The 25,292-nt window shown below is 39.5% G+C and overlaps 1 protein-coding gene across 1 annotated transcript in view; it reads left to right on the top strand.

Moving 5' to 3' along the window:
• The window catches only part of ube4b (ubiquitination factor E4B, UFD2 homolog (S. cerevisiae)), a 60,690-nt gene that overhangs the window by 2,862 nt on the left and 32,536 nt on the right, over positions 1-25,292 (top strand). Inside the window, 15 exon segments of the mRNA XM_034173271.1 lie at positions 2,023-2,242; positions 6,999-7,134; positions 8,492-8,579; positions 8,958-9,102; positions 9,207-9,432; positions 19,572-19,587; positions 19,589-19,714; positions 20,010-20,110; positions 20,302-20,416; positions 21,452-21,535; positions 22,205-22,261; positions 22,685-22,801; positions 24,411-24,509; positions 24,691-24,804; positions 25,033-25,231. Of these exon segments, the coding sequence (XP_034029162.1) occupies positions 2,023-2,242; positions 6,999-7,134; positions 8,492-8,579; positions 8,958-9,102; positions 9,207-9,432; positions 19,572-19,587; positions 19,589-19,714; positions 20,010-20,110; positions 20,302-20,416; positions 21,452-21,535; positions 22,205-22,261; positions 22,685-22,801; positions 24,411-24,509; positions 24,691-24,804; positions 25,033-25,231 (1,843 nt within the window).

Raw genomic sequence — 25,292 nt, 5'->3', positions numbered from 1 at the left:
TGTTTGATTTTATCCATTCATTTATTTTCTGATTTTGCATGAGTTTGCTGATTTAAATAAATAAAATAACTCAAATCATTATAATTTTTAATTTTTATTTGGCACACACACACAAAAACTTAAAGAAATCTCTCAAGACCAAACAAAGAAAAACAAAAGCAAAAAAAAAAAAAAAAAATCCCAGTTGTGTGCAGCTGTATCATCATTGATTAATAATAAATAAATATCATGGGCAGAATGAAGTGGTGTAATGTGCCAACAGGCAACCAGATGGGTGGGAGTCCGGGGTGATTTCCTTCCAGAACATTTGTTCCGTTTTGATTTTCTGAAGCTTTTTTTGTACTTTGTATGTGTAATTTAATAACTTTTTAATGTAGCTATTACCAGGTGACATGATGTAGATGTAGAATATCAGATCCATTTTATATATATATATATATATATATATATATATATATATATATATATATATATATATATATGTGTGTGTGTGTGTGTATATGCATATATGTATGGCTGATTACAGTTAATTTCTTGTCATGCTAAAACCAAACTAAATGGATTGCTAGGCTTATATATTACAGGAGTATGAGGCAAAACATCCAGATACTCAAACATTTTATTAGCAAGCATGGAAACTGTATCTTTAGTGGTCTGTGTTATTCTGTTCCTGGGGGTTTTTCCACTGATGAGATTAAATCAATGCTTTATAATGTACAGCTGATTGATTTATAGCAAAGTAAACCTGCAAAGTCCAGATATAATGGCCAGTCACCTTTACACAAATACGCACACTGTTTTTCCAGGATTAAATTGCTTTCTTCAAAGACAAGTAACTAAAGTGTCCCCACAGTATTAGGTTTGAGGTGAAGTTCTTGGGTCTTTCAGCAGGGCAACCAGCCAAAGCACACATCCAACAGCATCAATGACTGGTTGAAAAGGAAAGTATGGAATGTGTGAAACTGGTCAGCAATGAGTCCTGACCTAAATCCCATTGAAAACCTTTGGAGTGAGCTGAATTCTGCCTTTGCAAAAATGACTTGTAAAAGAGTTAGAATGCACAGCAGTGGCAGGGAGGTGCAAACTACCCACATACAGTTGCTTCAGGCACGTTGTTGCCAAAGATTCTCCAACTGAATATTACACAAGGGTGTCAGTAATTGTATCCAATGTCCATTTTGTATTTGTTTTATTTCAGTAGTAAGCCATTGAGAGTTCTTGGAAATTCAGGTGTCAGTAAATTTTAGGTTGTGTGTTTATATTACTGAAACATACGATCAAACAGTTGTCATGTGACCCTTATTAGTCATGTTCTAAAAATATTGATAATCATTGTTTTTCACAGCCAGCACTTAGAGGTTGGACAAAACTGGTTCTTATAAGGTACAGATTTGAATGGCATGAGATTGCTGGCATCCAGGTTTGCTATTTGTAGTTTGAAATGTCTAGTATTCAGTGACAAATAAATGATGGTATAAATGAATTTCAGCATTTATCTGTAAGGAAAAAACAAAACATGCCTTCCATACAGATTCCACCACACAACTGAACAATCAACACAAGAGACTGGTATTGCAGTTGAAGAGTATGAGTCGAAAAGTTATGAATATTTTTCAGGCTTACCACCTCCCTTTTGGATGTTGAATGGGTAGGATTTTTGACATTTGTTTGACAAATGTTTTAAGTATACAGTTACGTATAACCCTGTAATGGACTGGCAAACCTGTTCAGGGTGTATCCCGGTTCTTAACTCTCATATGATCAGAAAGGTTCCAATCTCCCAAACATTATTAAATGGACCGCTTTTCTTTCCATCTGAGAACAGATCGCAATTTACAATCAACACATCATATCTACACACTGGAAGCAGTTTTGTGTTCAGTGTCTCACTCTGCAACATTTCAACGTATAGAAAGGAGTAGTTAGAGATCAAATAAATAATCTTTTTGTTTATGTACTTTGCACTCTTTGTAATTCAAAAGCATTTTCATCCATTTTAAAAATATATGTTGTTTGTCAAAGATTCGCAGAAGGCGACTGGCACGGCTGGCAGGGGGACAAACGTCACAACCCAGTACCCCTCTCAGTACACCCCTCACATCCCCACAGAGAGAAACTCCACCCGGACCCCTTCCAAGACCCTCAGGTGCTGCCCCTCAGCCGCTGCCACCAGCTGCCTCTCATTCATTGGGGCTTAATGTACACAGTGGTACCCCTGCCACGTCTCCTATGGGCACCTCTGGTAAGAACTAAAAAAGATTTACAGATGCATTTAGAGAGTTTTAAATAGCATAGTATGCAGGTTGAATGCTTGGATAATTCTTGCATTTATGATGTGAAAGCACATGCAGATAGTCGGCTCCTTCAGTTGTTATCATGGCACTATTATTGTTCACCGCTTACATAATCTTTTTTCAAACCAATCATCCCACTCATGGCCTTGTGACATTCTGTCTGAGATTTGCAATACAAATAACCTTGGTAATCTGAGGTAGAGCTTTTTATTTATCATTGTTTTTGAATAGCATGAGCTCTTCATGCACTCTGTTTGATGGCAACAAAAACATCTGCTCTATTAAATCCACTGATGAGTCACTTATGGATGCAGTAACAGTCTCCTGCAGTTGTTCATAGATGAGCATAAATGCGGTCGCTCTCATTGACCTGTCACACCATGACAATTTCGCCAGTGTATGCTGACAGACAGCCCCGTTTACACCGAGCGGTCCGTGTTGGTACAGGTAGGAATGGTTAAGTGACTTGCCTTGCGTTTGCACCGAGGGCAGCACCCTTTAGTTTGGTAGGCGGAATATGTATGTGTTGACATCATATCATCGAGCGCATGTATGTTGTGGCGCAGCCTCACCCCCTCCACATGGAGGCCAAACAGTGTAATTTAGTATTTTTAAAATGAAATGAAATTACATTTTTTTGTCTTAGTGGATCATGGGATTTATGTTCATTGTGTGCAGAATGCTGAAGAGTCTACTGTTGTCTGTGGTAAACGCTGGTGTGAATGAATGAATGAAGCACTGTTACTGTGAAGGCTCTCAGTTGAAGATTCAAGCTTCTCTACTATGAAGCACTGTTGCATTCAACTTTTAAAATAAGTTAGTAGAGAAGCTTGAATCTTCGACTGGACTGGGTTGCTTGACGCGAGGACGTTTCGCTTCAAATCGCAGAAGCTTCCTCAGCTAAAATTCTTGCTCTGGAAGTCTGACTTCTGTCTGACTCTTGTAGAGAAGAATAAAACAGAAGCCAACAAAAGCTGGAATTTTAAACCTAACCAGACGCCTCCTACTGAGAGGCAGACTGCTATAGGCTAGTGACTAAACAATAGCTCTAATTAGCAACTATTATGCTCTAGTTAGCACACCTAATGACAGGACAGCTGTCCCTCTAATGATGGGATGGATGCCTTTCTGATGGCTCCCTTGATGACCTGAATGACTCATTACCATGAACAAAAGACTGAAACTCCTTTGACCTGAGTACCCCATTGTAAACAGGGGATAAAGTGTGTCTCAGACCCCCTCCCCAGTTAAGGCTGGGTTTCAAACGTTTCACAAAGAATGCCTCTTTGACCCCTCTCTCAGACCATTTCTTCTCTCTGGCTAATATTTTAACTTCCTTGTCCTCAAACGTGTGGTTAGTGTCTTTAAGGTGGAGATGTACCGCAGACTGAGGTCCTCTGGCGCCCTCTCTGCGGTGCTGGTATAGCCTTTTGTGTAAAGGTTGCTTTGTTTCACCTATGCAGTGTTCGTTACAGTTTTCCTGACATCTGATAGAATACACTAAATTGCTCTGTTTGTAACTAGGGATCATGTCCTTAGGGTGAACTAATTTCTGTCTCAAGGTGTTAACTGGTTTAAAGTAAAGTGGGATTTTGTGCTGTCTGAAGATCCTCTGTAGTTTTTCCCCTACTCCTGCTAAATAAGGGAGAGACACTCCTCTTCTTCTTGTCTCCATCTCCTGTCTATCTGGTCTCTTTGTTCTCTGGGACTTCTGCACTTTGTCCAGGGACCATCGTGGGTACCCACATACTGTGAGGGCTTTCCGGACACGTTGTTGTTCTTTAGCCCTTCCCTCTGCAGTTGTGGGCACCTGTAGGGCTCTGTGTTGAAGCGTCCTGATCACCCCGAGCTTGTGTTCAAGGGGGTGGTTTGAGCCAAAGAGCAGATATTGGTCAGTGTGTGTTGGTTTTCTGTAAACCCCTGTCTGGAGCTGCCTGTTCTCTCCAATCGTAACATCACAGTCCAAGAAGGCTAAATGGTTGTTTCTGGCATCCTCACGTGTGAACTTGATATTGGCGTCCACCGAGTTGATGTGTTCTGTAAAGTCCTCAACTTGCTGTTGCTTGATTTTAACCCATGTGTCATCAACATATCTGAACCAGTGACTGGGAGAGATGCCCGTGAAAGACATCAAGGCTGTCTTCTCCACTCACTCCATGTACAGATTGGCCACAATGGGGGATACTGGAGACCCCATCGCACAACCATGAATCTGCCTGTAGTAATTCCCCCTAAACAGGAAATACGTGGTGTTGAAATAAGTTAATTTTCTTGTTGAGGCACAAAGCGCCAGCTTCCTCTGATTCAGGCTGAGAAATGCACCTGGAGCAGACAAACACAGTAGGACTTCTTTAAAAACACTACATTTCTTCAGCCACGACAAAGAACTAAAGTATTTCCAGTGGCCGTTTTCCAAAATAAGGACACTTATATGGATAAGTTTTCATCAGGCTGTGATGATGAATCTGACTGAAACAAACAGGTAAGATTAAGACTTTATATTTACTCAGTGTGTGAATGGTTTTAGTATTAGAAACAAACTGTTCCTAATATTAAAACCATTCACATAGTTTAGTGTGAACAGTTAAGACTAAACCAGGGGTTTTCAAAGTGTGCTTTTTTTTTTTTTTTTTTTTTTTTTTTTTTTTTTTTTTACCTTTTGTCATATTTTAAACATCCTTTTTTAAAAACATTTAAACATCTGTGTGTTTTAAAATGTCTTTGGCATAACTAACACATTTTAAAATAAATAATATTAATTCAACTTTTATACATATTTAGTCTCTCATCTCATTTCAGTCTCATCTCACCTCTTGTTTAGTGTGAGCAATGAGTCTGAGTCTTTGACGCGCACAGGCGGCTGATGCAGGATGCACTGTGGAGAGGAGCAAATGAAGATTGTCCTCTACTTTCTTCTTTTTTTGGTTTCTGGAGTGAAACTAGTGGAATTTGCGCACAAAAAATGTATCCAATTTGCTCCTGGCATGTTAGCTAAAAGTGATTTCTTTTTTCCTTTTTTCCCCTTCTTCTTTTGTTGGTTAACAGTGTTTACAGTTGTTTTTGCAACCCCCCCGAAGAACTGTCATGCTCCCTAGTTGGTGCACGCCCCACAATTTGGAAACCACTGCTCCAAACTGTTCGCATTAGGACTGCAGCTTTTGCTTTAGCTGTTCAATTCACAGCAGCGGGTTAGCACTTCCCTTTTGTAACCGGTTATTAATTTTGGGACCCCAGACAAAGGGTGCCGAAAAAGTGGTACAGTACGGGTTGGTTATTTTGGTACCCCTCCTAGATGTGGAAACTCAAGTCCAAAGCACACATGGTTTTCACTCCTCTTCTTCAGCGGGGGCGCATATTCAACCTGTCATCCTTTATTTATTTATTTATTTATTTATTTTTTGTCTTTTAAACTTATTTTTTGTGTCAAATACGGCACTTGATGCTGTAGGGGTGGAAGGTGCTGCGCTCCGGCTGTGGAGGACTGTATCTCTTCCTGGTGTACAGCTGCGCTCCGGCTTACTTTCACCTTTGCAAACAGGCATTGCCAAGTCAAATTTCTTCTACATTTACATTGTAGTAATGACTAACAAAGATGTTTAAGGGAGATGTATTGGAGTAAAAGTATACATTTTATTGAGGAAATGTAGTGGAGTAAAAGTGAAAGTCTCCAGAAATGTAAATAACAAAGTAAAATACCTATAAGTCAAAATTATACTTAAGTACAGTTCTACTTCATTACATTGCAACACTGGTGACAGCACATAATGTGTTGATTTGTAGCCATCTGGGCAGCGGAGACTTGCAATATTTGAATCAACCACAGAGGTGGGCTGACTGTAAAGATTTGACATGAAACTGACTTTTTCTGCAGTTATGTCATGTTGCTGTACAAGTATGAATAACTTAAAAAGAGCTGCCCCTCAGAGAACACAAATATGCTAACATGATATGTTTTCTATTGTGTTATGGGGTAAAATTAGTGGAATTAAAATATGTTTGTGCCCTAATCAGAAAGTTTCTGAGAGGAACTCATTACAAAGAATGGAGAAATCCCTCATTGAGAGAATGGTTGGGGTTGAGCCATTGTCACAAAGGATGTTTATTAAACACTGTCCAGTGTGATTAGATAAGTGAAGCAGTGAAGCATTGTGTGTGGCGATAGAAGGGAAACAGGTGGAATTTTTGCATCCGGTTCTTTATTTTAGTTTTTTAGATGAAATGCTACCATTTTCACAGAAAATGTTATCATTGTTAAAGTAGGGGTGAAACAATACACTGTCTCCCTGATAACTACATATATGATATACGTACATATGACACACCAACTGTGATTTGATAAATATCATGATACATAATTAACGTCGCTGTTCACACATATTGTGCGTAAAGTAATCCATGTGAATGTTTAGATTTAAAAGAAACACATTATTCTGAAGTATAAATTGTAGCCTGTTACCTGTTTCCTATTTGTATATTTTACAAGTAATTTACATTCTCCTGCAAGAAATAATTTCATCCATACAGGAGTTAAATTTTTATGGTATCTCAATTCTCATTATAAACAAAAAACTGTTACAATTTGATGCAGGCCCTAAGATAGAATTATCACAATACACAATGTGCTGTTCCACCCAGGGTATGAATGCAGGTATCGTTCCAGGTACAGTATTGAAATGATGAATTTTGTGTGTGTTGCTGTTGTAGGGGTTGCGTATGGAAGTCAGAGCAGTGAGGGACTGAGCTCCCTCTCCAGCTCTCCCTCCAACAGCCTTGAGACTCAGTCTCAGAGTTTGTCACGTTCACAAAGCATGGACATTGACACTGCCTCATGTGAAAAGAGGTATGCTATATATTTTTTAATTAATATGCTTTCTTCAGGACTTTGAAGACAAATGAAATGGCAGGGCTTTTTTGTTTTTGTTTTTTGCAACTCCACAAATGTATCTTTTGTATGAAAATTGGTGGATGCAATCCTTTAACCATCGTAAACAACATACTAAAAGTCCCTGTGTATCCTCCTTGAGCTTTTCCTGGCATGATGTCATGATGCCATGGATGTTGAAAATAGTGTTTCACACATGTTCATCATTTATCTATTTAATTATTGGCAGTGGTGTGTATATCATCGTTTGATAGAGAAGATTGCTTCAAAAGGAAACATATTATGATATCAAGTAGATTTCGATTTCCTGCAATTGCAAAAGTGGTTGTGAGCGATCGTGTGGCTGCAAGAAGTCAGGTCTGTTCTGTACAATTCTATGCGGCCATTGCCATGGAAATGGCTGCAGCAATTCTGAAAAACTGGACATTTGTGTGTCAGACACGGATGAATAGCCGGTCTTTGATGGAAAAGAGATCAAAGATGAGTTCAATTCTGATTCACTGGTACTCAAAAATTAAACATTTGATTTCCACATCACTGACGAGGATCATTTTGATGAATGTGACTTCATTAACCTTTTATGTAGGCACAGTCTGATTCGTGATACTATATTGTGAACCCAAGTCCCCAAGTTTGAAAAACTGCATAGAACACCTATCCTGGATTGTATAACGTCCTCAACATTCCACTGAAAATTGCTATAGTTATCAACTATGAGGTAATTCTACAAGATATCATATTATGATGTCATAAATGAGGTCATGACATTGTGATCTCATGCTCTTTTTGTTTATTTACATTTACATCAATGTTCCAAAGCATTGTATGGCTATTTAATAAAAAACAAACAAAAAAAAAAATACCCTTGTGTACTAAGTTATTTACTGGATGAGGCTGTTTCTCATGTAAATATAAGATATGATGTCGTAACGGTGAAAGCTCAATGAGGATACACGGGGACATTCTGTATGTTATCAAGGATACAGAGGGGAGGGCATATACCAATTTTCAGGTTTTTACTAATGTTTCCCAACCTTTTTGGCCATTCTGACTGGACTATGAACTAGTTACCTGAATGCTTGGGTGAGTAGGGGTTGGGGGGCAGTGAAGCTGTCTGAGGCTGTATCTAATGTACTTCATAAATGACTTGTTATGCTGTTTTATGAGAACTGTCAGAATTTTCAGCATTTTGTGTCATAGCCTCGTGTTGTTTTGTTCTTGGCCAATTGAGACATTTTCAATTGACTCTTTTTTGTGACCAACCAACATACTGAGCACCATTTATTTATTTATTTATTTATTTATTTTTGTCCAGCATGTCCCAGGTGGATGTAGACTCAGGTATAGAGAACATGGAAGTGGAGGATGGTGATCGCAGAGAGAAGAGGAACTTAACTGATAAAGTAAACAACAGCAGTGAATGTTACTCACCAGCACAAATCTCTTTTATCAGTTTTATACTTGCCACTCTTTATTTCATTCTTGCCCATCTTAATGTGATGTGGCTGAGAACAAGTCTGACAGGTTTTGTGTAGTTCCACGGGACTTTCCATAGTTTCTACTTTTGCTTTTGTTTTTAGGTGTTTAATTTTACATCCAGAATTGTCTCTTCATGACCTTTTGTCATTTAGATTTACAATGAGATAAGAAACAAAATGACTGTCAGTATAATCCTACTTCATTTCACATTCACTTTCTAAAACCCATTTTTAAAATTCTTTTCTCTTTAATTTGCTTTGTGATTAAATTATTGCTGTTTTTCCTCACATTTCTGTACTCAGGAGCTCTCTACGAACTCAGATGTCTCTGAAGAACAAGCTCTACAGCTCATTTGTAGGATCCTCCGCGTATCGTGGAAGCAACAAGACAGAGATGTCGTCTTTCTCCCTTCAATGGTTGCAGAATTCCATCAAAGGCCTAAAGATGGTAATTTAGTGAATAAGAAGACGTTCCACTTGAAATCAGCAACATTATTTACAGGAAACATATCTTTATATTTGGCATCTAGACTGTTGTTCTTTCCTTTGTAGTATACTCTGACTTCAAAGACCTGATTGGCCAGATCTTGATGGAGGTCTTAATGATGTCGATCCAGTCACGTGTCCACAACCCTTTTGCCAGCTTGACCGCCACCTCTCTGCCAATTGCTGCAGCTAAATCCCCTGACCACCGTCTGATGCTGGGGCAGCCGTCCAGCCAAGGTGGCAGTCCCATGACCCCAAATGCTGGGTCTTTTGGACCCAGCTCTATGTCCAGGCAAGTGCTTAGATATTGTATTCTGAGCTCTTACACCCAAATACCTTTGTTAGCTACTTTGGCTGATCGACACAGGCGTTTTCTAAAGTGTGTGTGTGTATCTAATGAGTGTAAATGACAGTTGCTATTTTTTTTTCTAACCATTTAACATTTTTGGTGTATGTTTTTGCCAATTATCTCAAAATGTTGTCCACAGTCTATGTGAGTGCAGTTTTCCTCAACCTATGACTTTGGATACAGCCATAGGGACCTCATCATCTCTCCCAACCGCCACTACACCCCCTTTGCCATCTGTTCCCTCTACCCCGCAATTCCTTGTGCCCCCCAGCTCACCCATGATTGCTACACCAAGACGCCCTGTCAGCCCTCAGTCTGCCCCAGTGCCCATTTCACAGCGCTATCGGCCTTACTCTGTCAACTCTCCCTGGGGACCTCCTTCATCATCTACTCCAGGTCACAGAGGTTTTAGTTGGTTTGGGGCATCTCTGAGCCCCGCAGGCCCCGGTGTTCCCCCCAACACCCCGGTTACTCTGCCACTGCCCAGTCCCCAGTCCTTCTCCCTAAACTCATCTAGACCTCACAATCCCGCTTCCTCCACACCTGTTCCCTCGGTGCCCCCTTCTCCCACATCAAATGGCCGTCAAGCCGCCTTGGGTGCCTGGATCCCACCATCTAGGTATCTCATCATCCATCTGTATGCTGTTATGTCTGTGTGGTGCACACAGGTGGAAACATACTAATCTTTTGGTTATTGGTGTCCTACCTACCAAGATTGTGGGTGTGAGCTCAAAATTCTTTTCAGCTAAATGACTGTGTTGCCTCTTATGTAAGTTACTTACAGTCTACCTTCAGCTAATACAGTCACTTTAAGCTTTGCATACTTTAATGCTTGAACTGAGTGAGCTTTAGCTTGCAACGCAGATATTTTTAACACTAATATTGCAAAGATTTTATGTTTGCTGGGCAGTGTCATTACATCATAAACAACAAATATATTGACCCACCCCCCACGATGATATCCTAAATGATCTTCAAGATCATGATTACTTGAGATTCAGCCAAAAATAAATAAAGCTAAACTACTGTATTTTTTTTTCTGCAGAATATAACTTTCTTGCATGTATGTATTTTGTTTTTCAAAGAATGTAGATATATATATATTCTGAAGTGGTAGTTCAAATCTTTTCTTTGCTGCTGAAAAGCTACATGATTTACAGTGGTACAAAGCTCATTTATCAGCAGAGAAAGCATTCTGACACTGTTCAAGCTGCAGACAAAATGGCACTAATGAATATTTTACAAAAAACGTCATCACATCATCTTCATGCAAGAATTCTTCCCTCCTGCATCTGTTCTTTTGTGCTCATTTGCTTGCTGTCCTGCTGTCTAACTAGTTTTCATTTCACATCAGTGTTCATGTTTTTTCACCTTCCTTTTGTTCCTTTGCTTCCATAATTAATTTATTTCTTTTTTATTATCTTATTTTTTTGTTTTCAACCTATCATTTTCTCTTTGTCTCCTTTCCTCTTCATGTTAGCTCCTTGTCGTACCTGTTCTTTGCCCTCTCTGATATGTCTCAGGACATCAGTGATGAAGATTCTGATTTGGAAGAGGAGGATTTAACACGGGTTCAGTTTGGGTCCAGGTAGACCACTGCACGGTGTATGTATTGTGTGTGTGTGTGTGTCGGCTTGGCAAAGCTCCACTGCATGTGACAGTGGGCTCGGGGTCATTTGTTACTAACAGCACAGAAATCCCCAGGTACAGTGGCAAACCAAAAACTAACAGCTTTGTTTGGGTTGCGTCTGGAGTGTAGCTCTGACATTTTGAAGCAGATTTATGGATAATGTTACAAACTGTTTTAAATTACAACTAATGAAAAGTTTGGGGTTTAGAATTGAAAATATTTAATGTGGTTTCAGTTTTCAATTTATTTTCATTTATATAGCGCCAAATCAGTTGCCTCAAGGCACGTCACACAAGTAAGGTCTAACCTTACCAACCTGCAGAGCAAGCACACAGGTGACAGTGGTAAGGAAAAACTCCCTCTGATGGTTTGAGGAAGAAACCTCAACCAGACCAGACTCAAAGGGGTGACCCTCTGCTTGGGCCATGCTACCAACACAATTTAAAAAAACAATTCACAAAACGAATATACAGGAAATGTTGCCGTTGCGCAGGACAGGAGGGTTTCAGAAACAGACACCGCACCCATCTCTGGATGGAGCCGCACCTCAACCAGAGAGAAAAAAACAGAATCAGGTGTCAGAAAGACAACAAATACAGTATAATTTGTCAGCATTAAGCAACAAGAAAAACAGGAAATACTAAGGTGATCGCCGTGCCACTAGCCCTAAGCTTCACTAAAAGACCCATAATTTAGATCAAGTTGAGGCCGCGGCACGCTCCGTTTCCTAATAAAATGAATTTAAAAGGGTAAAAAGCATAGTACCATACTATGCCAGTATGCTAGCCATACGAAAGGGAAAATAAGTGTGTCTTAAGTCTGGACTTGAAAGTCTCTACTAGGGATGGGTATTAATAAGATTTTATCTATCAATGCCATTATCGATTCAGCTTATCGATGTGATTCCTTATTGATACCTCTTGTGAATTTTGTACTAAAAGTAGGCTTTACAGGTTTTCTATGTATTTTATTGAGTCTTAAAGTAAATAAATATGAAATTGGTAACTATATCCATGATCTCTGGACATAAATAAACAAAATCTGTAGTTTTTGTCAAAAGCATTTCCTTTCAGACATTTTGGCATGAATGTCTCTCTGTACCTCTGAGCTGAGCTCAGCCGGCTGCTGCACATCAGCGCAGGACGTCTCATTTTGGGAGGAAAAAACGTTTTGATCAATTGCAGTTTGTTTGTGTTACAACATTTGGAAAGAGGTGTCAGTTGATTTAAACGGTGTTCCACTTTGAAGTTATTAATTCCAGCTGGACTCTATCATTCTAACTTGACTCGGCAGAGAGCTGCTCAGCATTTGGACCTGTGTGAACAGAACGGAGGACAATTCTCATTTCTTTCTCGCAACAAGACAGGAGTCCCAGTTAGTGACTTTAATCCTCACAAAAGTGACTCACAATTGACATATTCAGGGATGAAAGTGGTGAAAAACAAAAAAAAGCTGTAACCCAAAATTACCCCCCACCACCACCTGCACAAAAAATGTTTGAATTCTAGAAGCTCTGAAATGCAATCTGGGACTATTCCAGACAATAAACTGCAGTAAGCAGAATCCATGTGGTGAGAAAAAACCTCCAGCCTTCTTTATTCATATTAATTCCAGTAGTATTCTGCTCTTACTAGGATGCAGCAGTTTTCTAGTTTGGCAGATAGTTCTGGAGGAAATCACTGAAGAAATTAACAAATTGAAAATATGGTTTGACCATAACAAATTATTAAACTTAAATAAAACGGGGATGAAATGGAGGTGTAAGAGTCACTAGGTGTTCACAGGAAACACTTATTTATTTATTTATTTATGTTCATTGTTAGTTGGTTTTATATTTTCTGTTGTGTTTTTAATCAGGTTCTTTTTGTCTCTTTCTCTAAAATTGTATTGTAGCATTATTAGTTATTATTACTGTTATTGTTGTTGTTGCTATTATTATTAATATATAAACAAAAATAAATTTTAAAAAGTTACAATTTGTAATACATATGACTCTTTTACGACAACAAACCCTGAGCCATTAATTATTGTACAGAAAACAAATGCACCCAAACGTGCTGACAGCTGCAATAGCTTAATGCTAACTTTAACATTAAAAATGCCATAGACATGCTAACGCGTTAGCATCGATCCCTTTTTTAAGTTATAAAATACATCTATCAACTGTTTCAGAAGACCATAACAGGTCCATTTAACATTAAAAAGGTAAATATTACTCATAGACATATGCTCTTTAGGGTTTTAGCAGGGGAAAATGAAAATAAAGCGAAATAAAATAATGAATCAACTAAGCAATAGATCGAAGCACTATTTCGATCTGCGAATCGCTGCTTTGATTGGTTCAAGGTTCAAAGCAAAGCCGCGCTGCAGAAAAGTTTGTTACAGACCCGCTGCAGGGTCTTTAATCAATGTAGAGAAATTATCATTTTCCTGACAAACACCCACAAAAACAACGGCCACTCTGAAGGAGCGATAAGGGGATCGTTAAGCAAAAGGTTAATCATTTCTATATCATTTCATATCATGATTCATGATATGATGAAATGATTCATAATCATTTCTTAACGATACCCGAAAGGAACCAGTTCTCGATACCCATCCCTAGTCTCTACAGAATCTGACTGTTTTATTGATGCAGGGAGATCATTCCACAGAACAGAGACATGATAAGAGAAAGCTCTGTGACCCACAGACTTCTTATTCACCCTAGAGACACAAAGTAGTCCTGCACTCTGAGAAAGCAGAGCCCGGGCCACTATGTAGAGTTTAATTAGGTCAGCTAGGTCAGGTGCAATCTGATCTCACAGAGACAGGAAGCCAGTGAAGGGGATGTCAAAAAAGGGTGTAATGTGGTCAAACATTCTGCTTCCTGTCAAAAGTCTGGCAGCAGCATTTTGAACCAATTGGAGAGCCCTAATGCTGCACTGCGGTAAACCAGAAAATAGAACATTGCAGTAGCCCAATGTAGAAGAGATAAATGCATGAATTAGGGTCTCAGCATCAGTCATAGACAGGATGGGATGAATCTTCACTATATTTCGCAGGTGGAAGAAAGCAGTCTTCATAATATCTCTAATGTGGAGGTCAAAGGACGACGGAGGATCAAAAATTACCCCAAGGTTCCTCACTTTGTCAGTGTGATGTATGACACACGAGCCTAGGCTAAGCGTTAACTGGTCAAATTGATGCAGATGTCTCACTGGACCAAGAAGCATCATTTCAGACTTATCAGAGCTTAAAAGCAGGAAGTTGCTACACATCCAGCTTCTCACTGATGCAAGGCAATCTTCTAAGGATTTAAGTGGAAGGAAGTAGTTGAATGTAAAAAGGGTGGAGACAGGGGTTTCCTTTTGTTTATTCTCCAAAGCTGTGTGTGATAATGCGTCAGTCTAACCAGTGAAAACACAGGTTTGGCATAAAATAGATATAATTACATTTTTGTCAGATCCAGATAAAGAAGCAAATGCTTGAATTTTTTGAAATTCAAGCTTCTGCGTAAGCATCAGAGTAAGGCATTATGCTCAAATTTTTAAATGAATTTTTATCATTACAAAAACAAATATTTTACCCTGCACAAAACTGTTTTGCATATCAATCAATCAATTTTATTTATATAGCGCCAAATCACAACAAACAGTTGCCCCAAGGCGCTTTATATTGTAAGGCAAGGCCATACAATAATTACGTAAAAACCCCAACGGTCAAAACGACCCCCTGTGAGCAAGCACTTGGCGACAGTGGGAAGGAAAAACTCCCTTTTAACAGGAAGAAACCTCCAGCAGAACCAGGCTCAGGGAGGGGCAGTCTTCTGCTGGGACTGGTTGGGGCTGAGGGAGAGAACCAGGAAAAAGACATGCTGTGGAGGGGAGCAGAGATCAGTCACTAATGATTAAATGCAGAGTGGTGCATACAGAGCAAAAAGAGAAAGAAACACTCAGTGCATCATGGGAACCCCCCCAGCAGTCTACGTCTATAGCAGCATAACTAAGGGATGGTTCAGGGTCACCTGATCCAGCCCTAACTATAAGCTTTAGCAAAAAGGAAAGTTTTAAGCCTAATCTTAAAAGTAGAGAGAGTGTCTGTCTCCCTGATCTGAATTGGGAGCTGGTTCCACAGGAGAGGAGCCTGAAAGCTGAAGGCTCTGCCTCCCATTCTACTCTTACAAACCCTAGGAACTACAAGTAAGCCTGCAGTCTGAGAGCGAAGCGCTCTATTGGGGTGATATGGTACTAAGAGGTCCCTAAGATAAGATGGGACCTGATATTCAAACCTTATAAGTAAGAAGAAGAATTTTAAATTCTATTCTAGAATTAACAGGAAGCCAATGACGAGAGGCCAATATGGGTGAGATATGCTCTCTCCTTCTAGTCCCCGTTAGTACTCTAGCTGCAGCATTTTGAATTAACTGAAGGCTTTTCAGGGAACTTTTAGGACAACCTGATAATAATGAATTACAATAGTCCAGCCTAGAGGAAATAAATGCATGAATTAGTTTTTCAGCATCACTCTGAGACAAACCTTTCTAATTTTAGAGATATTGCGCAAATGCAAAAAAGCAGTCCTACATATTTATTTAATATGCGCTTTGAATGACATATCCTGATCAAAAATGACTCCAAGATTTCTCACAGTATTACTAGAGTTCAGGGTAATGCCATCCAGAGTAAGGATCTGGTTAGACACCATGTTTCTAAGATTTGTGGGGCCAAGTACAATAACTTCAGTTTTATCTGAGTTTAAAAGCAGGAAATTAGAGGTCATCCATGTCTTTATGTCTGTAAGACAATCCTGCAGTTTAGCTAATTGGTGTGTGTCCTCTGGCTTCATGGATAGATAAAGCTGGGTATCATCTGCGTAACAATGAAAATTTAAGCAATGCCGTCTAATAATACTGCCTAAGGGAAGCATGTATAAAGTGACTAAAATTGGTCCTAGCACAGAACCTTGTGGAACTCCATAATTAACCTTAGTCTGTGAAGAAGAATTCCCCATTACATGAACAAATTGTAATCTATTAGATAAATATGATTCAAACCACCGCAGCGCAGTGCCTTTAATACCTATGGCATGCTCTAATCTCTGTAATAAATATTTATGGTCAACAGTATCAAAAGCAGCACTGAGGTCTAACAGAACAAGCACAGAGATGAGTCCACTGTCTGAGGCCATAAGAAGATCATTTGTAACCTTCACTAATGCTGTTTCTGTACTATGATGAATTCTAAAACCTGACTGAAACTCTTCAAATAGACCATTCCTCTGCAGATGATCAGTTAGCTGTTTTACAACTACCCTTTCAAGAATTTTTGAGAGAAAGGAAGGTTGGAGATTGGCCTATAATTAGCTAAGATAGCTGGGTCAAGTGATGGCTTTTTAAGTAATGGTTTAATTACTGCCACCTTAAAAGCCTGTGGTACATAGCCAACTAATAAGATAGATTGATCATATTTAAGATCGAAGCATTAAATAATGGTAGGGCTTCCTTGAGCAGCCTGGTAGGAATGGGGTCTAATAGACATGTTGATGGTTTGGATGAAGTAACTAATGAAAATAACTCAGACAGAACAATCTGAGAGAAAGAGTCTAACCAAATACCGGCATCACTGAAAGCAGCCAAAGATAACAATACGTCTTTGGGATGGTTATGAGTATTTTTTTCTCTAATAGTTAAAATTTTATTAGCAAAGAAAGTCATGAAGTCATTACTAGTTAAAGTTAAAGGAATACTCGGCTCAATGGAGCTCTGACTCTTTGTCAGCCTGGCTACAGTGCTGAAAAGAAACCTGGGGTTGTTGTTATTTTCTTCAATTAGTGATGAGTAGTAAGATGTCCTAGCTTTACGGAGGGCTTTTTATAGAGCAACAGACTCTTTTTCCAGGCTAAGTGAAGATCTTCTAAATTAGTGAAACGCCATTTCCTCTCCAACTTACGGGTTATCTGCTTTAAGCTGCGAGTTTGTGAGTTATACCACGGAGTCAGGCACTTCTGATTTAAAGCTCTCTTTTTCAGAGGAGCTACAGCATCCAAAGTTGTCTTCAATGAGGATGTAAACTATTGACGAGATACTCTATCTCACTTACAGAGTTTAGGTAGCTACTCTGCCCTGTGTTGGTATATGGCATTAGAGAACATAAAGAAGGAATCATATCCTTAAACCTAGTTACAGCGCTTTCTGAAATACTTCTAGTGTAATGAAACTTATTCCCCACTGCTGGGTAGTCCATCAAAGTAAATGTAAATGTTATTAAGAAATGATCAGACAGAAGGGAGTTTTCAGGGAATACTGTTAAGTCTTCAATTTCCATACCATAAGTCAGAACAAGATCTAAGATATGATTAAAGTGGTGGGTGGACTCATTTACATTTTGAGCAAAGCCAATTGAGTCTAATAATAGATTAAATGCAGTGTTGAGGCTGTCATTCTCAGCATCTGTGTGGATGTTAAAATCGCCCACTGTAATTATCTTATCTGAGCTAAGCACTAAGTCAGACAAAAGGTCTGAAAATTCACAGAGAAACTCACAGTAACGACCAGGTGGACGATAGATAATAACAAATAAAACTGGTTTTTGGGACTTCCAGTTGAAGGTGCTATATTATTTTTTCTTTTTTAATTTTTATGCTTAAATAGATTTTTGCTGGTTATTGGTGGTCTGGGAGCAGGCACCGTCTCTACGGGGATGGGGTAATGAGGGGATAGCAGGGTGAGAGAAGCTGCAGAGAGGTGTGTAAGACTACAACTCTGCTTCCTGGTCCCAACCCTGGATAGTCACGGTTTGGAGGATTTAAGAAAATTGGCCAGATTTCTAGAAATGAGAGCTGCTCCATCCAAAGTGGGATGGATGCCATCTCTCCTAACAAGACCAGGTTTTCCCCAGAAAATTTGCCAATTATCTATGAAACCCACCTCATTTTTTGGACACCACTCAGACAGCCAGCAATTCAAGGAGAACATGCGGCTAAACATGTCACTCCCGGTCCGATTGGGGAGGGGCCCAGAGAAAACTACAGAGTCCGACATTGTTTTTGCAAAGTTACACACCGATTCAATGTTAATTTTAGTGACCTCCGATTGGTGTAACCGGGTGTCATTTCTGCCGACGTGAATTACAATCTTACCAAATTTACGCTTAGCCTTAGCCAGCAGTTTCAAATTTCCTTCAGTGTCGCCTGCTCTGGCCCCCGGAAGACAATTGACTATGGTTGCTGGTGTCGCTAACTTCACATTTCTCAAAACAGAGTCGCCAATAACCAGAGTTTGATCCTCGGCAGGTGTGTCGTCGAGTGGGGAAAAACGGTTAGAAATGTGAACGGGTTGGCGGTGTACACGGGGCTTCTGTTTAGAACTACGCTTCCTCCTCACAGTCACCCAGTCGGCCTGCTTTCCCGGCTGCTCGGGATCTGCCAGAGGGAAACTAACGGCGGCTAAGCTACCTTGGTCCGCACCGACTACAGGGGCCTGGCTAGCTGTAAAATTTTCCACGGTGCGGAGCCGAGTCTCTAATTCGCCCAGCCTGGCCTCCAAAGCTACGAATAAGCTACACTTATTACAAGTACCATTACTGCTAAAGGAGGCCGAGGAATAACTAAACATTTCACACCCAGAGCAGAAAAGTTCGGGAGAGACAGGAGAAGCCGCCATGCTAAACCGGCTAAGAGCTAGTAGCTGCGCTAAACTAGCGGATTCCTAAAAACACACAAAGTGAATAATGTGTAAATAATTTAGAGGTGATTCAGCAGAGGGAGTGCTTTAGTTAAGGCACGTGAAGATTACACTGTGAAACAAATCGTTATCTAGTTAACTAGATCAATCTAACTGCGCAGATTAAACAGCTAACAGATACAGCAAAACACCTCTGTGGTCCGGAACAGAAAGTGATACAATACCGCAGTGATACCGCATATGGCTTTAGTAGTGGACCTGAACTTGATGTTTTTTTTCTCAGTAAGTGATGCTAAAATTACAGGATGTTTTGTTGGTATTGTCAAGATGATAAGGGCTTTTTTTTCTTACAAGGAAATGTAAGTTGGATGTAACCATGCAGTCAGTTTTGTGGATTTTTGCTGTTGGCTTTGTTAGAAGCTGTAACTCATTGCAGATATGATTTTTCCTGCATTGCTTGCACATCCAGGGTAAATAACAGAACTAATGTCATTATGACCTTGGGTTTGATGCACTTGGCCTCAGTCTTTCTGCTGCAGCTGGCAGCTAACAGAAATGTCATCACATGTGAATAGGAGATGTGCTTCAAAGTTCTGCTGCAGATAATTTATCTTTTTTTTTTCTTCTTCTTTTGCGTTTTGGGAGCCAGCGCTGAGATGCTGCACTGCGATCACTAATTACCTGCACTGTGTTTCTTTCAGGTCCCTGGGAAGGTTTGGTAAATTAACGTGCACAGATTTGTATGCACACTATTAAGTCTGTCTGTGTACTTTGTTTCACATTGTGTAGTCTCGGTGCAAGCGGAGGGGGGGTTGTCCTGTGATTCAGCCAGTGACCGTTTTACCATTGAAGCATGCAAAGAGACAGAGATGCTGAACTACCTCATTGAGCGTTTTGACAGTGTTGGCATAGAGGAGAGGAAAGCTCCCAAGGTAGCTAAACCATTTTTTTTAATCAGTCTTGTATCAGATGATTTATGCTTCTTCTTTTTAGGAAATGTATTCAGGTTCAGAAATGTAAAGATAAAATTGTGTGAATAATCGGTGCGCTAATGATGTGACATGTCCTGAGAACAGTCCAGTCTGTTTCTAAGAGTCTTGCTGTGTGACAGATGGTCTGCAAGTGAGAGCAGGTTTTGGCCCTCAGTAAACTTTGAAATTCAACTTTCTCTGTCAGCCGTTAGGTGAAATATCACTTATTTTTAATTATTTATTTGTTCTCTTACAGATGTGCAGCCAACCCAATGTCAGCCAGCTTCTCAGCAACATTCGCTCTCAGTGTATTTCCCATGTTGCCCTGGTTCTGCAAGGTGCACTGACCCAGCCTCGGTAAAGACGCCAGTCAGACACCAACATTGAAAGTCTTGGAGTTGTTTCTTTTTAATTTTTTTTTTTGTATCATTTGTGTATATTCTGTTCCTTTTCTGTTTACATAGTAACTTCTGTGTCTCCATAGACATGATTTATATATATTTTTTGGTATACTACAGTTTTTTTCTTCTTCTCTTTACTGCATGTAGGAGCCCTTTTCAGCCATCGCTGCTGGTACCGTATATGCTATGTCGGAACCTTCCCTATGGATTTATTCAGGAACTGGTGCGCATTACTCACCAGGAGGAAGATGTATTCAGACAGGTGTGAAACACATTCATCCATTAACAAATCTAGTTCCACTAAGATTCATGAGGTGGTACACTATCTAGGGCTGCAACTAAGTCTTATTTTCATATTGACTAACCAGTCTATTAATCAGTTAGTTGTTTTGTACATAAAATGTCAGAAAATGGGAACAGTGTCGATCAATGTTTTCCAGTGCACACGATGACATCCTCAGATGTCTTGTTTTGTCCACAACCCAAAAACATTCAGGTTACTGTTTGAGATGAGTAACAAAACCAGAAAATATTCCCATTTAAGAAGCTGAAATCAGATGTGGACATTTAAACATTAGTCAAAAACGATGAAATCAAATATCAAAACAATTGGTGATTAATTTAATGATTGAGTAATTGATAATTGTTGACGCTCTAATGCCATCATTTTATATCTGCAGTGCAAATATAGATAGTACCTGTTGAGATGATGCCTGTCACCATAATACTGATAATATAATATACGGACATGGTCTCTGATTTATATCGAGCTTGATTGCCTGTTGTGTTGACACTGGTGTTTGTTTTTATAGGAATACCACTACTGTTTCTGCTGCGTGATGCCTGAATAATCCACAGGGCTTTCATAAACATTATGAAACTTGGGTGCAGCATTTAAATGGGATAAAAAGGAAAAAATATGCCGAAACTTATTTTGTGCCACGCTGCTGCTACTTCTGTCATCTCATCTCCTCTCTGTGTCAGAGTTTCACAGCAACATTCTTCACTGAGCTCCTCCATGCATGCATGAATACACACACAACGCAACACAGGCGATGAGCCTCAGGTGTTTTTACCCTGACGACTGCATAATACCAGACAAAGTATTGAAGAATAAGTCTCAATTGGACTTGTTTCAAAGTTGTTTTGATTTGAGCTGAATGAGACAAGCAAGACAATTAATGCAAACAAACTAATCTGTCAGGGGGGAAAAAAGGTTATTTTGCTAGGCAGTGGAAGTGACATTCTAAAATCATACAGAAATAATGTTTTTTACCCTCACACTTTTATGTTTCAGATCTTCATTCCCATCCTCCATGGATTGGCTCTGGCAATGAAAGAATGTTCATTTGACAGTGACAACTTTAAATTTCCCCTCATGGTAAGGAGATGATGTTCAGTTTGGAACAAACTAGAAATAAGAATCTGTAAAGCTTAAGAGACTGTCATTTGGCAGTTGCTCAGTCTATGATCTGCTCCTGATATAATGTTTTGACTGCGTGGAAACACGGTTTCCTTAAATATGCAGTAAATGCAGACATTTTGATGTAGGTTTCCTGGCCACTAAAAATTATTTTCCAAGATCTATTAATTAATTTTCATCACTTAAAAAATCACAAGGTCATGGCTTCTAGTTACCCGTTTTGTGTGGTGAATGGTATATCTAGTTTGCAGTTATATGAAATGGAGTAAAGCGCCCTCTGTCCTGTCAGTGTTCACGACTGCACTAATGATAAAAGGGTGAGTCTATGGTAACGGAATTATGACGACAGGAAAATCTGGCCATATTTTAGCTCCCCATTAAAAAAAGTGCTCAGATTGTAATTCCGTTACCATAGAATCGCCCAAAATCTTAAAATGTGGATTTTTTGTATTGAGGTAACAGATGAAACTGTATGAAATCTGCTTGCAAATGATATCTGTGGTTGTAATTCGGCATATAAAAATGTTCTAATTATGTTAATGTTCAGCATGGAAATACAGTATATGTTGTTAGATGGTCATCAATAAAACAATGTAGAGAATATTTCTATTTATTTATTTTTAACAGGCATTAGCTGAGCTCTGTGAAATCAAGTTTGGAAAAACTCACCCAGTTTGCAATTTGGTGAGTGTACTACATTCACGTCATTCTCTCGCATTATTTAGGACATATATTCTTATGCCACATCAGTGCATACACCAACAATTTCTGTTCATGTAACATTTCATCCATGTCTGACTTTATTTACTAGTTAAACTGTTAAAAGATTTGAAAATGTACATTATGTATGTTTCAGTAGCAGTGGAGAAAAGAAAATATTTACTCAAAGTATGACTAATTATTTTTCCCCTGATAACTGAGAGTTGAATAAGATGTGACTGTATTTTTAGTTATTTTTTTCTTAGCACGTTGCTGTTGGACACACTGGCTTTGAGATCATTTTAACCTTTTGATCATGATGGTTGTTGCCACCACTTGACACAAAACTGAAAATATTCCGAAGGACACGTGTCATGTGTTGATTATTCATCTACATTCATGGTACAGGTAACGTCGCTTCCCCTTTGGTGTCCCAAACCTCTGAGCCCTGGGTCTGGTAGAGAGATCCAGAGACTTTCATACTTGGGAGATTTCTTCAGCCTCTCTGTTTTCTCTGAGGATGATGTGAGTTTTATCAGTTAAAAATGTAACACCATCATGAATTAGTTACGACGTCTTGAGTATTTTCTTTTGTTTTATCATATCTAATGGCCTAATTACAGAGCAACGATTCCTGAGTGAAGGGGAAAAAACCACAAAGTCACAGTTCATCGAGAAAGGGTTGACAAATGAGGTTTTGACTTTTCCCATCACCGAATAGCCTGCGAATCAAGAGTGCAAAAGGGACGAAAGAACAAAACTAATTTCAATTTCAATTTATTTTCCTTTATATAGCGCCAAATAACAGAGTTGCCTCAAGGCGCTTCACACAGGTAAGGTCTAACCTTACCAACCCCCCAGAGCAACAGTGGTAAGAAAAAACTCCCTCTGAGGAAGAAACCTCAAGCAGACCAGACTCAAAGGGGTGACCCTCTGCTTGGGCCATGCTACAAACATAAATTACAGAAACAATTCACAGAACAGTTCACGGACGAATATAGAAGAATTGCTGTTGGTGCACAGGACAGGAGGGTCGCCAACACGCATACAACTCCAACTCCCTGTCTGACGACACGCTGCACGCTCGTCTTGCTCCAATCTGGAAAAAACAAACAAGAAAAAGCTGGTGTGCCGTGGTGACTTCTGCATCACTGTATTACATTACTAAGCCATATATATTGATTTATAACAGAAAACTGTCAAATGGGGGAATAAATGTAAGTGTAAAGATGATTGAATATATCAGAGCAGTAAATTCATCAGTACGTGTTCGCAGTTATTTCCACCAGCTGATCCAAATGAATTCTGCCTTCCAGAACAGCTCTTACATAATCATCTACCTGTTGCCACATGTACACAAGGACTGGATTGTCATTCCTACACTCATATTATTATATTTAATAAAAAATAAAGTGCACACAGGAGGCGATCGCTGCTGCGTTCAAGTACCGTCGGAAATTACACAACTTTTTTTGTCTTTTCAAATACAGCAGTTGCTTGTGGCAAAATAATTAATAGTATCCACACAAAAGATTAATTCTGACCTATATAAGGTGCCTGAGCTCAGTGAAGCTGACCCCCGACCCAGATTAAAAAAAATCCAAGCAGACAGGCTGAGTTTGCCCTGTAATTTCCGATGGTACATGAACGTAGCAGCGGCAGCACCGGCTTCTGCACCGTGTGAAAACATTCAGCTGGTTGAACGAAGTCAAACTAAACGCTAACGTTACAAAAACAAGGCAAATGATAAAAAAAAGGCAAGAACGACAGCAAAATGAAATACAGAAGAACTGAGGTTTTCAGTGGGATTCGTTAAAATTTTTCAACAGTTTAAAAATCCTGACAAAGCGCCAGCTGCAGGAACGACGCTGCGCCAAGGTTAAACAATGTCAACAAAAGTCCAGATTTCTTGTTTCATTAGGGCTTCGTTGCCCTTCGTTAAGTGCCATGTGACCAGGCTGTTAAGGTCCCACGACAGCTTTTAATGTGCAAAATGTCTGCGAAAAGAAGGAAAAATTATTACAATCATAGCATCTGACTGCAAAAACGAAATTAAAACCACTTTTATTGTAAACAAATTCAACTGTTTTAAGTTGGTGTTTTGTTTGTTTGTTGCCCCCATGTCCCCGGCCAGTCCAGAGTGGGAGACAAATATTTTTCTGGTCCAGCTATCACTACGGAAAACACACGAGTGGTGAGCCAATCTTTGCAGCACTACCTGGAGTCAGCCAGAGTGAGTGTCCATTTTTTCTTCTTTTTTTTGGTATCAAAATGGAATAACACTCACTCACTCATCTTCAGCCGCTTACTCCAGTTAAGGGTCACTGGGGCTGGAGCCTATCCCAGCAGTCACAGGGCACCAGTGTGTCGCAGGGCAAAATGGAATAACATGCTGAAGTTATTTTGTTTTTCAGGGTGACCTTTTCAAAATTCTTCATAACATCTTACTAAATGGAGAAACACGTGAGTTGGCTCTTAATTACATGGCAGCTCTAGTCAACTACAATGTGAAGAAAGCCCAGATGCAAGTGAGTACAAAGTCATGACCTGTACTTTCAAGAAAATATCATTTTATATAAATTCCAGCTGTTTCAGTCTTTGCATTTTGTGAATTCAAGATTTAAAATATTATTTTCTATTTTGTGGTATTCATTACTTGATTAATAGGGACCAGATAGACCAGTGAAGACAAATAGTCTTGGGTTTTGAACATGACATTACAGCTTTTTTGAATTTGTCTTCCCCCAACTCCTCAGACTGATGACAAGCTGGTGTCGACAGATGGCTTCATGCTCAACTTTCTCTGGGTGCTGCAACAGCTGAGCATGAAGATCAAGCTGGAGACTGTAGACCCATACTACATTTTTCACCCACGCTGTCGTCTTGCTGTCAGCTTAGAGGAGACGCGCCTGAAGGCCACAATGGAGGAGCTCAAAAGCTGGCTGACAGAACTGCGTAAGCTGATACAATATGACATGAATTTATAGTTTCAGCCATCATTTTGTCTTTACCTTTG

This window comes from Thalassophryne amazonica, chromosome 6 (genome assembly GCF_902500255.1).
Source record: "Thalassophryne amazonica chromosome 6, fThaAma1.1, whole genome shotgun sequence".
Lineage (NCBI taxonomy): Eukaryota > Metazoa > Chordata > Actinopteri > Batrachoidiformes > Batrachoididae > Thalassophryne > Thalassophryne amazonica.
This window is presented reverse-complemented; position numbering and strand designations above follow the sequence as displayed.